The 17,386-nt window shown below is 39.0% G+C and overlaps 1 protein-coding gene across 1 annotated transcript in view; it reads left to right on the top strand.

The window, feature by feature from the left end:
• The window catches only part of LOC133460842 (F-actin-uncapping protein LRRC16A), an 85,487-nt gene that overhangs the window by 47,987 nt on the left and 20,114 nt on the right, over nucleotides 1-17,386 (top strand). Inside the window, 22 exon segments of the mRNA XM_061741604.1 lie at nucleotides 3,963-4,022; nucleotides 4,284-4,405; nucleotides 5,554-5,651; nucleotides 5,735-5,805; nucleotides 6,160-6,233; nucleotides 7,448-7,523; nucleotides 7,687-7,775; nucleotides 7,978-8,072; nucleotides 8,450-8,536; nucleotides 9,566-9,669; nucleotides 9,879-9,956; nucleotides 10,058-10,134; nucleotides 10,300-10,404; nucleotides 11,323-11,392; nucleotides 11,521-11,602; nucleotides 11,685-11,784; nucleotides 11,880-11,934; nucleotides 12,459-12,631; nucleotides 14,988-15,056; nucleotides 15,141-15,234; nucleotides 15,322-15,420; nucleotides 15,521-15,649. Coding sequence (XP_061597588.1) covers nucleotides 3,963-4,022; nucleotides 4,284-4,405; nucleotides 5,554-5,651; nucleotides 5,735-5,805; nucleotides 6,160-6,233; nucleotides 7,448-7,523; nucleotides 7,687-7,775; nucleotides 7,978-8,072; nucleotides 8,450-8,536; nucleotides 9,566-9,669; nucleotides 9,879-9,956; nucleotides 10,058-10,134; nucleotides 10,300-10,404; nucleotides 11,323-11,392; nucleotides 11,521-11,602; nucleotides 11,685-11,784; nucleotides 11,880-11,934; nucleotides 12,459-12,631; nucleotides 14,988-15,056; nucleotides 15,141-15,234; nucleotides 15,322-15,420; nucleotides 15,521-15,649 — 2,007 coding nt within the window.

Below are 17,386 nucleotides of genomic sequence, written 5' to 3' on the forward strand. Positions count from 1 at the left end.
TACACACACACATACAGGTAGTTTGGTCTTAACCGTCAGTCACTCACTAAACATGGAGAAAATTCATAATAATTAACTACCACACTAACTAACATGCTAACAAACAGTTAACGGTCTCTTTGTGTAATTAATTACAAAGTATATCCTCAAACTATGACCTACTAGTCTAAACTTGTCTAAAATGTGTTGAAAAAGGTGATTTTAGAGTCGTACCTTTTCACAGAAGAAATGTTAAGACAGGTCAAGGTTGTCTTAAAGTTAAGAAAAAAGTCAAGAACAAATTTGAGAACTTTTATTTCAAGAATACCATTTTTTCTTAAGTTTTTTCTTAAGAAGAAACTTAAGAAGAAAGTTGAGAAAATACTTAAGAACTTTTTTGGAGAATATGACTTCTTCTCTTTTTTCTTCTTAAGACTGAACTTAAGAAAAAAATGACACTTAAGAAGATTTTTTTTCTTAAGAATGTTTTGTGAATCCGGCCCCTGATGTGTAAAATTCCGACTACAGGCTTTGACTGCAACATCAGGTTTGAAAATGCGGTCTTCCGCAGTATAATAAAAATGTTGTTTGACATACCTGAGGTTCAGAAATGGGCAGTGAGTGTAAATAAAACTTTCGATAACCTCAGGACACATCTGCAGACTGAAGATCTCCAGTGCAGGCAGCTGACCTCTGATCTGTTGTTCCAGAGCGAGCCAGTGGGTTCTCTAACTTTGTGTGAAAGAGAGAGAGGGAACAGAGGCTGGTTTGTTCCTCGGTGTCTGCTGTCCCAGCAGAGAGAGGCAGCAGAGGGAGAAAAAAAGACAATGGAGGAATTTAACAGCTGGCAAGGAGAGCAGGGGAGGGGGCCCTGCGTCTCTGTGCCCCTCTCTCCCTCTCTCCCTCGCTCTGCTTCATTTCTTTATGCACTCTTTCTGGCTTTCTCAGTCACTCTTATCTTTCTATTTTTTTCTATTTTTTTGTTATCGTTAAACTTGATATCTCTTATACCTCTCATGCACTCTGTTGTCTCACTTTCTTTTATTTATTTATTTATTTGTTATTTTCACTTATTCTGTGCCTTCTTCTTCTCTTTTGCTCTATTTTTTATCCCCCTCCCCATCACACTTGCTTCTTTGGCAGCAAGTAAAGGGAACAACCTTATTTTTACTTTCCCCTCTGTGGATTGAGAGGAAAAGCGTGTGTAAGTGTGTGACTCCGCTCCAAACATTTGTTCTGCAGACTAGTCGGAGCGTTTGTTTTTGCATTCCAGTTGTCTCCTGTAAGTTTGACTTCATGTCTGTTTCTGTTTGATCTAGTAGTGCGAATGATTCATACTGCAAAGGCTCAAACGCTTGTCCTTTCCACCACAGAACTTCAATTATTAATAAAATATTAGTGGCTTCACTGTATTAAAACAATAGTTTTCTTAGCGAACAGTCACCTTCAAAACAAGTTGAAGCTTGTCAAGTTAAGCTTCTGCAGGAAAAGGCTTTAATTCTAGATCCCACTTGATACATGAAGCAGTCCTGAACATTTCAGCCATATGTGAGCAGCTCATAACAGCAGTATTAATGTGACTGTAACAGCATTTACTCTTGTCTCAACGAGGGTTTTAGTGAGGTACAACTCTGGTTGACAGTCAGTGTTGCAGCTCAATCCAGAGACGACGGGTGAAGATCAAGGGCCCGATTTACTAAGATCCTAAATAAAGAGTACTAAATTGCGTGTGCACTGAAAAGGTTTGCGCGTGCTGTTGTTGTGTGGTTTGCGGGTGATCAACTAAGATTGCGTGCGCAATTGATAACAGGTGCAAACCTCAGTATTTAAATGAGGTGTCTTAAGGTTTGCGAGCGCAGATCTGCGCCATGGAGAGTCTGGATGGCACAGTCACAAGTCACAAGCGCAAAATGAAATTTGACGAGTTGGAGTTAGAGATATTAGTGGAAGAGGCAAATAAACACATTCATGAACTACAGCAAAGAAATGTAAACATTACCAAAAGAAACGCAATATCGGAGAAAACCTGCGATAGAATAAATGCAGTTGGTAACACAAAAAACGGAAAAACGTCTGGTTTTTCATATTTCAATTTTAGGCACAGATCAAAAATACGAAATAGAAAAACGGGCCACAGGACCGAATTTGATTTTAATATTGAATTGGTCGGGTTTGCGTGAGCCGGCGGTGCTCGGCATGATCTGAGGAGAAAAAGACAATTCAGACACAGAGCTGGAAAGCGCTTTGATTCATCTATTTATGAGTTAAGTTTATATTCAGATGTCCACAGTATATTGCAAACATTATATATTATATAGCAAACACTGACAGTAAATGTGTGACAGACCAGACGGGACCATCATATGGCCGTCGATTTAACGCAGAACCATAATTCAGGCGAAGCTGCAGTCTGTGCGCTGATCCTGACACAGCGGGTCGGAGCGGATTTGGTCATGATGTTTAACCTGTGTTTTGTGATTAATAAGCCCGGGTTTTAATTAAATGTAATTTACGAAGGATGATTTCACGTTCAATAAGATAAGTAATCAATAAAATACAAAGTTTTGGCACAAAGGCTTGGCCTGCTTGTGGGCGAGTGGAGGGGGGCACATTAAAAGAAGGTGGCAAGATATAAGGCGGAGAACTAAAGAAAAAGTGGCCTTTAATAAAACTTGTGCAACCATTTTTAAAATAGCATGCAGCAGAATAAAGACTCTCTCTGCGTATTCTTTGATTTTGGATGTCGCCTCCTTGCCACAATAACAGCAGCAGCAGATTAGCACCTTCCTTTCGAACGTATTAAATACAGACGCAATCACAATACGCGCAATTACTTTCAGGCTTGGTAAATCTCATTGCGTGTGGTAAATGGACCAATTTGCATCTTCCCCTCCCAGTATTTAGCGCTCTCTGGCGGGTACGCCCCATATTGATTATTCATCAGGACAAAAGTACTAACTGAATTGCGTGTGCAATTTTGCTCCTTTCAGAGACGCAGTCGTCTTTGCACGCCGTTAGTAGATCAGCTGGCACTTTGGTTTGCGGGTGCTGTCAAGTTTGCACAGGTTTTAACACACGCAAACCTTTAGTAAATCGGGCCCCAAGTGTCTCCAGGCTGGGATAGTTTCTCATACCAAATTGAGTAAACTTTCATTGTTTCAATAAAAATTGTAAGCACACCATTGTGTTTTATATTATAATATCTAATGCAGGGGTCGGCAACCCAAAATGTTGAAAGAGCCATATTGGACCAAAAACACAAAAAACAAATATGTTTGGAGCTGCAAAAAATGAAAAGTCTTGTATAAGCCTTAGAATGAAGGCAAATGGCGAAAGGCAAAATGTCAAGAAAAAAGTTGAAATGTCGAGATTAATGTTGAAGTACAATTTCGAGAAAAAAGTTGAAATGTCGAGAAAAAAGTCGAAATGTCGAGATTAAAAAGGAAAGGAAAAAGGAAGAAGAGGAAAAAAAGGAAAAAATAAGAAAAAAAGAGGAGAAAAAGAAGAAAAAAAGAGGGGAAAAAAGAAAAAAAAGAAGAAAAAAAGGAAAAAAAAGGTCAAACATTTTTGAAAAAGCTCCAGGGAGCCATGTGGCTTCAGAGCTGCGGGTTGCCGACCCCTGATCTAAAGCTATAAGACCTCTGTTTATTGAAACATATTTGAAAATAAGATCTCCAAGAGCACATAAAATATCTGTCCATTATATTGGAGGCTTTTATGAAATATTTTGGTTCATTAAATTTGCAAAAGAAATGTAAAAAAAGCTGGACTTGTGACTGACGAGTAGATGCGAGCGTGTTCGCTGTGGCGTCCAGGGACAACTTGTTGGGACATGTCAGTTTTCTTTAATTATTTTTCTGAAGCAATAAACACAGAAAGCTGTCAGGCTGTTTACTAATGTCATGAGTAAATGTTGAAATACAATATGAAGTTGAGATGTTTACTGATGTATTTCAACATATGTTTCTATTTACTTATTCCAGGTTGAACAGTCATTCAGCTACTTGGATATACAAGGGATCAGCAGCAACAAGCCCACTCAGGTCCAAACACACAAATACAGTTGGGAAACATTTCTCTCATTGTTGTTATTTTAATATTATTTATGGCATAGAGACACATATTGTAAAAGTAACACTTCTGTTATCATAAGTTTTCAGTGAAATCAGTTCATATGAAACCCTCAGAGTTTCTAATTGACTGAGCCACTTTCATTCTGAGCCCGTTTCATAGAAACCAGGTCACATTGGGAGCAGGAAGTGTTTTTATTCATGCCATGTTGCTGCGCGTGTCTCCTCCTGCAGCTGGTGCTGGAGCACGAGCGAGGGCCATGGAGCCTGAGGTTCGGCTCAGGGGAGGAGGTGGATGAGGTGATCGCTCACATCGGCAGCTGCCTGCACCGAATCTGTCCAGCTGGGTCACCGGTGTAGGTACCACACACACACACACACACACACACACACACACACACACACACACACACACACACACACACACACACACACACACACACACACACACACACACACACACACACACAATGAGACCCAGAGACTTCCGCATGGTTTAAAAGGAACTGAGCAAAACTCTCATTAATGGGCCATTAAATGCTTGTCGGCAAAAATGGAACAAATGGCCAGTTAAAGGGGACCTATTATGAAAAACATCTTGCTTTAACATATATAAAGTGGTCTCCCCTCAGCCTGCCAACTCAGAGAAGGAGGAAAGCAACCAAATTCTGCAGGGTCTGTACAGCCGCCCGGATGAGCCGTCCAGTGTGATGTGGATCTACGAGCCGTTCAGATTCTGCTCCCGTCGTTACGTAACCAAAATGAAAAAAACACTCCCACAACTAAACACCGTGTAACTGCATGCGAGCGTCCGACTATCGTAGCACTGCGTGACATCAGACGCTCTCTGTCCATCTCCCTCCAGCAGCTGCCACTTTATTGAGGTTTTTGTAGTGAAATGAGGAGGAATCATAGAGATAACTTCTCATTTCAACTAACTGGATCAGCCGTTCCTCACCATGACTGTTTCCTACAGCGCTTTCAACCGGCTTTCAACGCGAGCAGCAGGAAGAAAATAGAAGCAGGGCGTCAAATGTTCAGCTCAAAACGAAAAGAAAATTGATTTTGTCGCTGATGCTCGCTCGCATCGCATGCAGTTAGGACACAGTAACTCCGCCAGCCGGAGCTTCCGCCATTTTTTCATAGCGGTGTATCGCGTCATTCAGGCAGCCAATCAGCACAGACCTCATTATCATAGCCCCGCCCACTCAGAATCCCTCATAGATAATGAGGTTAGAGAATGGGAAGATAAAGACATGGTTTAGAGGCTGAATTTCTAATTTATTTAGCAAAAACAATCAAAAGCTTGTTTTTAAGACATTCAAGGCCTGTTTAAAATAGGGATTAGATGCCATAATAGGTCCCCTTTAAGTCATTAAATGCTGTGCCCAAAAATAAAATACAGAAACTTTCTTTTTGTGCTTCAAGCCAGCATTTTCTCTATGTATTCATTGCCCATGTTTCTTTTCTTCCCCTCCCTGACTGCCGTCTCTCTGTAAGGAAGGAAGATGATGAGGAAGTTGAGCCTGAAGCCTCCAGAGAGGATGGCAGCGCTCCAGGCCTTCTGGGACGGCCAGGGTTCAACTGATCTCGGACCATGCGGTAAATGGGCTTCAAAGTTTAAAGATCATTTTATTGTTTGTATTAAAAAGGCTGAGACATTTCTGTCACGTGATTCCACACAGGGGGCTTTTCTCACCAGTACTGGTGCGTGTGTGATTACTTGGGCCTGCCGTACAGGGAGGAGGTCCAGTGGGTACGTCTTTCTTGTTTGTTTAGTTTTTATTCAGTTGCCCATTATTTATATAATACTCAAAAGTGGTTGTGCTGCTTCTCACGGCCACCAGCTCATTCTCCTCTGCTTAACTTCCCCTTTTATGGTTTTATTTTCCACTTGCCATGATTTCTTTTAACTTCTTTCCTTCCTTGATGATTTTCCTTCACCTTGTCCCCTGCGTTTATCTGTGCTGCTTCCTTTATTCCTTCATCAGCGACTTCTGATAATAATTCTATTTATGTTCTTGTCTGGTTCGCTCTTCATTTCCTCTTATTCTGCTGCTTCAGGCCGACCTAGCAATGAATCATCCAGATTCTTGTCCTTTTTCGCCAGGATGTGGACACCATATATCTCACTCAGGACACCCGAGAGCTCAACCTGCAGGACTTTGTCCACCTGGAGAACAGGCACGCACACTACTAACCTACCTGATGTGCAGCATGGGGCTTGTGAATTTCACATTTTTATCCAACGTGGCCCAATTGTGTGATGATTCTTTATATTATTACTAGGGGTGTAACGATACACTAATCTCACGATACGATACACGATACTGAGGTCACGATAACGATACGATACGATATTATAGCAGTATTTTTTTAACAACCTTGAATGAGGAACATATGACTGGAAAAATTGTCTTTTATTTGAAAGACACAAAATACCCTATTGTTACAGTTTGTAATGCTTTATAACTGTTTAAGTTTTAAAGAGAAAGCCAGGCCAACCATTTTCCACAAACTGAACTAAAAGTAAATGTCAGGTTTGCATTATGCATCTTCAGTTTCATACAAGTACAAATATTTTGCCACAAACTAAATAGTTTTTCTCATGTATGATTTGACTTTTTTCTTTTCCAGAAATTGAACAACTAAAATTAAATAAAAAATAAAAGTAAATAAATACATACAATTTTACATCATAAAACAGATTGATTCATGCACCTTATAAGTGTAAGAGGAGATTTATTTTTGTTAAGAGGTTATTTTGGTAATTCAGGGTTCATTATTTTATAAATATATTCTTTATATTCTGATGTAAATCAGGGACTATAATGACACTAGTCAGTTTATCTGTAGTGATTAGTCTGTTTTAGATTGGGTGGAGTGATACGCCACAGTACGGCACTAGGTGCTGTGTTGATGCTCTAAAATCCTACACTGTTGAGGGACATTAAAGTACACTCCAACTCAGCAGAAGTTGTCCCCGTTTTTCTCCTACTCACAACCCCAAAAAGGTTTAATTTAATAAGGTAAGGCTTAACTCTACACCAGCCTTACATAAGTAAAAGTTCAGAGCTCAAAACGGCACCGCAAAACGGTACTAGTTTCTTCTGAGCGGAGGAAGATTTTGGTTCGCAGGTCGAGGCGCGGTCGTCACGCGTGGCCAGATGCGCGTTACTAGTCAACACAATGGATTAATATTAATAACCCAATATCGCGATACACTTTGTCACCTCCACGACACGTTTCGTGACGTTTTTGTATCGCAAAATTTCGTGGCACGATATATTGTTACACCCCTAATTATTACTATATTCTAGCAGCTATGTGTTTTTAGTAACAGTTTCTTGAAAAATAAGCACAAATATGATATATATTTCTGCTTCCACTCCATGCAGGGATTTGGTGGCGATCATTGCGGCACTGGAACACAACCAGTGGTTCACCAAACTCTCCACCAAAGATCACAAACTGGTAACTTTAACTTTGCTGCATTTCTGTTTCTGTTACCCCCTAGTTGTACTCTTAACCCGCTGGGTTTTAATGTGCAACCACGTCTGCTGCTGGGAAATCTCTCTGATATGAGTGACATGTCATCCGACACCTATCTATGGCTTCGTTTCTTCTTTATGTCCAGTCGACAGATGTGTGCGACCAGATTTTGAAAGTCGTGGCCCGATCCAGCCGGCTGGAAGAGCTGGTTCTGGACAACGCTGGACTCAAAAGGTCAGAGGCCAAAATGATAAATGAGGTCCTGGTGTTTTTGTTCATGAATTCAAGTCCAGTCATTTTGAGCGGATTTCATATTTTCATTGTCAAATAAAAGAATAAAGAGAGAGAAAATATGCAATTTGATTTCAGTTCTGTGATGGATAGTACAGGTTAATCCTAACTTTTCTCATCTGCTCTTTTTCTTCATGGTCTTCAGTGATTTTGCTCAGAAAGTGGCCAGCGCTCTGTCACACAACCCCTCCTCCACACTGCACACACTCAACCTGAGCAACAACTCCCTGGAGGACAAAGGTTGCAACATGTGCACCCATTTACACACCCATCCACACACCCACACATCTCCAACCATGATTACAATCAAGCATACAGGGTTTGGCATGCATGTGCACATTATCTTGATGCCATATCTATGTATTCTTCCTGAAATTCATCCTAAATGAGCTATTTTTGATTTATTTCACAACATGGAATATATTGGGATTTATTGCAAACTTGTGTTATTAAACTTGCACATAATCTCATTTCTTGAGAACTCATCTAACATCTAACACACTTTTATTGATAAAAAATTAAGTTAAATTGAGAAAAATGATTTCTTCTTTTGAGTTTGGTACTAGAACTGTCATGCACGTCATGTTTCCCAGATGCTAAATCTGTATTGCTTTCAGGTGTTTCTGCTCTGAGTGCTCAACTCGCCAAACTCCCCATGGGCCTGAAGCAGCTGAGCCTCTCCAGGACTTCTATGTCCCCTAAAGGTGAACACGGGGAAAAATAATGATAATTAAAGCTGCAAGCAGCGATGAACGGGCCCTCGCGCGTGCAGTTTTCACCAATAAAAGTCAAGGACTCAAAACCGAGTCCGATGAAACCATCCATGACTCTTTATGTCAAACCATTCAAAAGTTATGGCAGAAAATAGGAACCAATCAGAAGAAGGGGTGGAGCTAATTTACACCATTGAAGGTTAAGAACTCTAAACCAAATCCAATGACACCACCCACATGTCTGTATCACAACCTGTTCAAAAGTTATAGCAGAAAATAGGAACTATCAACTATCAACCAATCAGAAGAAGGGGCAGGGCTAATTTGCACCAATTATGTTCAAGGAATCAAAACCAAGTCCGATGACACCACCCACGAGTCTCTATGTCAAACCATTCAAAAGTTATAGCAGAAAATATGGACCAATCAGATGAAGGGGGGGCGCGCCGTCTAGCGTCGCCACGGTAACGCTTTTGACTGAGAAAAGTAATGCCCATCGTCGCAGGATGGAGACACACATTTTGATGTATAACACACCTGGGTGCACGTTACGGTTCGGGCCGCATTAACGGCCGAATAAATGGAATAAATTGCGCCAAAATTATACGTTTTTTTTTTTTTTTTTTTTTTTTTTTTTTATACAAAATTATACGATTAATTCAAAATGGCCGACTTCCTGTTCGGTTTCGGCCATGGCGCCAAGAGACTTTTCTTTAAGTTGTGACATGATACAGGTGTGTACCGATTTTCGTGCATGTACGTCAAACCGTATTGTGGGACTTGAGGCACAAAGTTTTTTAGGGGGCGCTGTTGAGCGATTAGGCCACGCCCATTAATGCAAACCATTAAATATCACATTTTTCGCCTGGCTTGCGTGGAAGATTTGGTGAATTTTGGGGCACGTTTAGGGGGGAAAAAAGGCCCTCATTTTGTTGGAAAAATAAAAACGAGTGGGAAAAAAAAAAAAAATTCCTACAGATACCATACTTACTATCATACCATATTTGTCATTTCTTGCAGGAGTAAACGGCCTCTGTCAGGCTCTCTGTGCCAACCCGGTCGTCGTCTCCACCCTCACACACCTCGACCTGTCCGGAAACTCCCTCAAGGGCGACGACCTCCAGGTACAGAACCCTCCTCATCTCGAATCCAATTTCAAGACAAACTACAGCCTCAGGATTCATTAAAGAGAAAACGTTTCAAGATAGGCTTTCCAGTATCCGCACATGTATAAATAATTGAACATTTAAGAGACGAGAGAGATTATTTTTATTAGAAAAATGTATTTTTTCTGGATGTCTGATGTATTTTGGGGTGGGGTTTGTCTGTACAGTATCTGCAGAATTTCCTGAGTCAGCCCAACTGTTTGGAAACTTTGGATCTGTCCAACAGCGACTGCTCACTGGAGCTGGTAAAATCTGCACACATCATCCACTTTAATGAGCACATTCTCTCATCAAACGATAGGCAAGCCTGAGAGCCAGCTCACTCCGTGTTTGTTTTATCTCGTAGGTGTGTTCATCTCTACTCAGAGGATCACTGAAGCATCTCTCGGTCCTCAACATGTCAAAAACCGTCTTCTCACATAGGTCAGATGTCGAATTCAGATTCATCTTTTATGCAGCTTATCATTCATAAGCTTTTATGAGCTATTATTGCTGACTCACGATTATTTCTAATATTTCAAAGTTTGAACGTGTGGTAACCCTTCAGTTTAATGTGATATTAGCACTTCTGCCCTCTCCTTCATGCAGGAAGTGTAAAGAAATCCCTCCGTCCTTCAAGCAGTTCTTCAGCTGCGCTCAGGCTCTGACTTCTGTCAGTCTGTCAGGAACCCGACTGCCCCACGAGGCTCTGAAGTAAGAAAACACTCCAGGCCGGTTACAGTATTTTCAAGCCGAATTAAGTTTCAGCACATCCTTGAAATGGACATCCGCCGTTGATCCCTGAGAATTACGAGGATTTGTGTCGTTCTGAAACTCCAGTGTCAGCATTCAAAGTCATGCAGCATGAAATGCAGGGCGAAAGAGGAAGTGCGAATGTATTTGTGCTCTGAGTCACAGCAGCAAGCCGCGGGCCAGAGTCCAACGGGCATTCAGACAAAACAAGGAAAGAGGCATGACTCCTTTTTCCGCTTGAAGGACTTAAAATTGAGTTTCACACTAGCACGTGCAACAAAGTAAGCCCTGATTTGTACGGGCTGAATAAAGGCACTTCAGGAAGGGTTCAGGATCTTTGCTCTGGAATAGTCCGGAAGACTGATCATTCTACACTGCAAAAACTCCAAATCTTAACAAGAATATTTGTCTTATTTCAAGTTAAAATGTCTTATTTTTAGTCAAAAAATCTCATTACACTTAAAACAAGACTCGTCACTGGAAAAAACAATTTTCACCTGTTTCAAGTAGATTTTCACTTAAAATAAGTAGAAAAATCTGCCAGTGGAACAAGATTTTTTTGCTTGTAATGAGAAGATAAATCTTGCATCTGGCAGATTTTTCTACTTATTTCAAGTGAAAATTTACTTGAAACAGGTGAAAATTGTCCAATAACAAGTTATTTTTCTGGTAATGACTCTTGTTTTAAGTGTAATGAAATTTTTTGACTAAAAATTAGACATTTTAACTAGAAGTAAGACAAATATTCCTGGTAAGATTTTGAGTTTTTGCAGTGTAAAATCTTAAACTAGAATGAGCAATACTTGATTATGTAAAATATTAGTTTGAATCCATAATAAACCGACGTGTCTGAGTGGTTTGTGAATTTCCTGTGCACAGGGCATTGTTGTTGGGCCTCGGCTGCAACCCAAACCTCAGTGACGTGTCTCTGGATCTCAGCTGCTGTGAGGTGAGACGGCACACACATCCACAGTAACTCCAACATACTGCCCGAGCACTTTGAATTCACACAATAATACCAAACTGATGGAATAAACTTCAGAAAATATTCCAAAACACTTTGTAAAACTCTTTCAGCTGCGGTCCGGAGGCTCCCAGATCCTGGAGGGTTGCATCGCTGAGATCCCAAACATTTCCAGTCTTGATATTTCAGACAACGGTGTGGACATTTACGCTTTGTTTGTGAATCAAGTTTATTTGTGAAGCGCAGCTCATTATTGTTCCTCTGGTGACTCACTCAGGTCTGGATGTGGATCTCACTACTCTCCTTGTCTGGCTTGCCAAGAACCGCTCCATCAGACACCTTTCGCTGGGCAAAAACTTTAACAATATCAAATCCAAGTGGGTGAACACACAGAATGTAAAATGGTGCGGTACCTGGGCATCGAAGCACATCTGATCTCGTAGTAAAACTGCACTCTCCTACTATCTTACAGAAATGTGGCTCAGGTCCTGGACAATCTGGTTCATATGATTCAGGAAGAGGAGTCGGTGAGTGGACGTTTTCAGGATCAACCATGCATTATGTTACACTTTCTTTTCTTTTTTTTTGTCCTACACTGCAAAAACTAAAAAAAAATCTCATTACACTTAAAACAAGACTCATCACTGGAAAAAACAACAATTTTCACCTGTTTCAAGTAGATTTTCCCTTAAAATAAGTAGAAAAATCTGCCAGTGGAACAACATTTTTTTGCTTGTAATGAGAAGATAAATCTTGTCCCACTGGCAGATTTTTCTACTTATTTCAAGTGAAAATGTACTTGAAACTTAAGTTATTTTTCTGATGATGACTTTTGTTTTAAGTGTAATTAAATTTTTACTAAAAATGAGACATTTTAACTAGAAATAAGACAAATATTCCTGGTAAGATTTGGAGTTTTTTGCAGTGTAATGGGAACAGCTTTATATTGTTTGCCTTTAATTTAATCATACTATCTGTGAAGCCATTCTGACAACACTCAGGTAAAATCCTACCTTTTTAATAAGGTGTGAAACTCCTCCACTCATTGCAGCCTCTGACATCGCTGTCCCTGGCTGATTCCAAGCTGAAGGCCGACCTTTCCATCGTCCTCAACGCGCTGGGCAGCAACACGTCTCTGATCAAGCTGGACATCAGTGGAAACTCTATGGGAGACATGGGAGCCAAGATACTGTCCAAAGCCCTGCAGATCAACACCAAGCTCCGGTGAGCAGGGAAACGGAGTATCTTTAAATCATCTAATCTTAAATCATCTACAAGTCAAGTAGCTGCACTGCAAAAACTCAAAATCTTACCAGGAATATTTGTCTTTTTTCTAGTTAAAATGTCTCATTTTTAGTCAAAAAATCTCATTACACTTAAAACAAGAGTCATTACCAGACAAATAACTTGTTATTTGACCATTTTCACTTGTTTCAAGTAAATTTTCACTTGAAATAAGTAGAAAAATCTGCCAGTGGGACAAAATTTATCTTCTCATTACAAGCAAAAACATCTTTAGTAGGTTTTTCTACTTATTTTAAGTGAAAATCTACTTGAAACTAGGGCTGGGCGATATATCGAGATTTTAATATATATCGATATATTTTCTTTTTTTTTTGTCACTTTGTTTTTATTAGATTTTCAGTTTTTTTTTTACAACTGCACATTTTTACCAGATCACAAAAATTATCTGTATATTCACCGTGCAACAAACAAACAAATAAAAATAAAAAGTAGAAAAACAAACATAAACTTGCGGGTTAGCACATTAATAATCTATCCAATAAAAAGAAAAGAGGAAGAGAAAAAAAAAAAAAAAAAAAAGAGGCCTGCATCCTTATGCGTTCTGTAAATAAAATGTCCACTTTTGCCATCTCTTCTCAAATAGCCCTTCCCTCAAACTCAGGATATGGGTCAGATTCCATAGTCGATATTTCTTTAATAATATCCAGCCACTGTTTAAAAGTAGACGATTCAGGTTTATACCAAGCTCTAGTGATGGTTTTCCTAGCAGCTGTAAGGAGTGTCTTAAACAACCAGTGATCCTCTGCCTGCACTACCGTTACAATATGACACAAGTATAAGACAGTACATGTTAATGGAATCTCATACCCAAGTACTTGCGTCAAAACTGAATATACATCATTCCAGAAAAATTTCAATTTTTCACAATTCCAAAAAATATGTGCATGATGTGCATTTAAAGAACCACATTGCCTCCAGCAAGGATAAGATGTTAATGTTTTTTTACTTTGGATCTTAGGCGTTATAAAATACCGAATTAAATTTTTCCAATTAAACACTCTCCATTGGTGTGAGCTTGTGGAAGTATGTTGGAATATACACGTCATACCATTCTTCTGATGAAATTTCCACATTCAATTCTTCTTCCCATTTTGATTTCACATAAATGTTGAATTGCCTTTGCATTCCATTAGACTCTCATAAAACCTGGAGATCACTTTGGTACATTTGATGTTAGGTTTATATGCACTTAGCATTACACTTATCACTGAGTTCATCTCCTGTGAAGGCTCCATCTTCACTTCCTTGTTGTAGTAATCTCTGAATTGTATATATCTAAACAAATCCCTGTTTTGAAGCCCAAACTTGTCTTTTAAAGTTTGTAACTCCTTATTTTCAATTACTGTACCTATTGCTGTAATACCTTTTATTGTCCACTGCTTAAATGTGGCATCATTTTCTCCGGGCTTGAATTCAGTATCAAATGTAATCCATCTGAGTGCCTTCTGATCTTTTCTTAATTTAAATTTCCTAACAAAATCAAACCAAAACTCTAGTGTTTCAGATATCAATATCATTTATATCGATTTTTTATTTATTTTTATTTATTTTTATTTTTTTTTCATGATTTTGATATAGCTTATTTTGTGACAATTTGACTTGAATGTTTTATTTGAGATTTGCACAAATGTTTTGTTATTTGCACAACTGTCAACCTCAGTGGAAAAGTCTGCCTGTTACTGTCTACATTGTATTAATTGCACAGTGTATTTTAATTTAATTGTTATGCAGGAAAGGGATATTTGTTTTATTTTATTCAAGAAGCATTTTTATTCTATTTATGCAGACAGTTTATTTTTATTTCATTTGTTTTATACATTTTGATATTGTGCAGACCTCTGTTAATAAAGGAACCTGTGTGACATTTGGCACGTGAAGCTAACAGAGATGCTATGCTATAATGCTTTGGGGGAAACCCCAATTATGGCACAGAAAAAATATCGATATATATCGAGTATCGCCATTCAGCTAGAAAATATCGAGATATGACTTTTGGTCCATATCGCCCAGCCCTACTTGAAACAGGTGAAAATTGTTGTTTTTTTCCAGTGATGAGTCTTGTTTTAAGTGTAATGAGATTTTTTTTTTGACTAAAAATGAGAAATTTTAACTAGAAATAAGACAAATATTCTTGTTAAGATTTTGAGTTTTTGCAGTGTAAAGCGGTGTCAACTCATCATCAGTGCATCTGAAAACTCCAGTCCAGAAATTCTCAATTCTCCACATATAAGCACCTTTTCCTCATTATTTTGATGTTTCCGTCTGCTTGCTGCAGGACATTAGTTTGGGACCGGAACAACATTAGTCCTCAGGGTTTACAGGATGTAGCTGCTGCCTTGGAGAAGTAAGTATATAGTTGAAATGACATGATTAAATACTCGAGGAGGCCATTCCTTCACACCCTAAGCCTGTGATTTTTCTCCTTCAGGAACTACACCATTCGGTTCATGCCTGTTCCCATAATGGATGCTGCTCAGGCACTGAAGGCAAACCCAGAGAAGACAGAAGACGCCTTACTGAAGGTTTTACTTTACACATGGGATCTATTGTAAAGGATCTCCATCTTCTCAAAGTGGATATTTAGGGAGTGTTTATGTCTCGTCTTGCAGATGGAGCAGTACTTGTTGAGGAACCATGAGACGCGTAAATACCTCCAGGAGCAGGCGTACAGGCTGCAGCAGGGAATAGTCACCACAACCACACAGCAGGCGAGGACGGCAGCACATGCACACACGCTACACTGACAGACTTCAGTGTAATTAATTCAGTCAAAATGCTTCTCTGACCTCTAACAACTTTCCCATGCAGATGATGGATATGATGTGTGTAAGGGTGCAAGATCATCTGAACTCACTGCGCTTCTCGGAGACCAACTTGGTTCAAGAGGACATGAAAGTCGCAGAAAACCTCATGAAGGATGCTAAGAACTCCAAAACAGTAAGAAGATCAGAATTGTGACTTAAATATTGTGCTTAAACCCTTTACTCCTAGGGATGGGCGGTATGGACTAAAATATGTATCACGATAATTTCTGGCATTTATCCCGATAACGATAAAAATGACGATAAACTCCACCTTTTCAACTATAAATCTAACTCGCTCTCAGATCCGCCATGTTTGTTACACAAAAATGTCATCAATGGGAATTTATCCTTTTTTCTTTCTTTCTTTCTTTCTTTCTTTCTTTCTTTCTTTCTTTCTTTCTTTCTTTCTTTCTTTCTTTCTTTCTTTCTTTCTTTCTTTCTTTCTTTCTTTCTTTCTTTCTTTCTGGCTCATTTCTTTCTTTCCTTCTTTCTGGCTCATTTCCTTCTTTCTTTCTTTCCTTCTTTCTGGCTCATTTATTTCCTTCTTTCTTTCTTTCTGGCTCATTTCTTTCTTTCTTTCTGGCTCATTTCTTTCTTTCTTTCTGGCTCATTTCTTTCTTTCTTTCTTTCCTTCTTTCTTTCCTTCTTTCTGGCTCATTTCTTTCTTTCCTTCTTTCTGGCTCATTTCCTTCTTTCTTTCTTTCCTTCTTTCTGGCTCATTTATTTCCTTCTTTCTTTCTTTCTGGCTCATTTCTTTCTTTCTTTCTGGCTCATTTCTTTCTTTCTTTCCTTCTTTCTGGCTCATTTCTTTCTTTCTTTCTGGCTCATTTCTTTCTTTCTTTCTTTCTTTCTTTCTGGCTCATTTCTTTCTGTCTTTTTTTCTGGCCCATTTCTTTCTTTCTTTCTTTCTTTCTTTCTTTCTTTCTTTCTTTCTGGCTCATTTCTTTCTTTCTTTCTTGCTCATTTCCTTCTTTATTTCTTTCCTTCTTTCTTTCCTTCTTTCTGGCTCATTTCTTTCTTTCTTTCTTTCCTTCTTTCTGGCTCATTTCTTTCTTTCCTTCTTTCTGGCTCATTTCCTTCTTTCTTTCTTTCCTTCTTTCTGGCTCATTTATTTCCTTCTTTCTTTCTGGCTCATTTCTTTCTTTCTTTCTTTCCTTCTTTCTTTCCTTCTTTCTGGCTCATTTCTTTCTTTCTTTCTGGCTCATTTCTTTCTTTCTTTCTTTCTGGCTCATTTCTTTCTGTCTTTTTTTCTGGCCCATTTCTTTCTTTCTTTCTTTCTTTCTTTCTTTCTTTCTTTCTTTCTTTCTTTCTTTCTTCCTGGCTCCTTCCTTCCTTTCTTTCTCTTTTTCTTTCTTTCAGGCTCATTTCCTTCCTTCCTTCCTTCCTTCCTTCCTTCCTTCCTTCCTTCACGTACGTAACACAGAACCATAAATCAGCTTTACACAAAAACGTCATCAACGGGAATTTATGGTTTTTACCGTGAGATACAAATTCTTACCGTGGGGAATTTTTTTGACGGTTTATCGTGAACGGTAAAATATCGTCCATTCCTATTTACTCCTATAACTTTTTTTGGTCAACAAATTCAGATGGAGCTGTTTTCCTGGAAATGAGGAAATGAACCACATCTAGCGTCTAAGTCACAACTGCCAGTAATAAGCTTAATTTGAACATATTTGAAACCAATTTAAAGTGTCAATTCACTTCCTGCAGAATAAACCCAAAAATGTTACTGGTTGCCAAGAAATGTTGTGATAAATGTTCTTTATGTCAAAACCAGGCAAAAGTAGCCACAAACTCTCCTCTGTGAATGTTTCCCAGCCTGGATTCCAGTTCTCCAGAGGAATTGCTGCCGTCTATATGGCTCTTT

This window comes from Cololabis saira, chromosome 15 (genome assembly GCF_033807715.1).
Source record: "Cololabis saira isolate AMF1-May2022 chromosome 15, fColSai1.1, whole genome shotgun sequence".
Taxonomy (NCBI): Eukaryota; Metazoa; Chordata; class Actinopteri; order Beloniformes; family Belonidae; genus Cololabis; species Cololabis saira.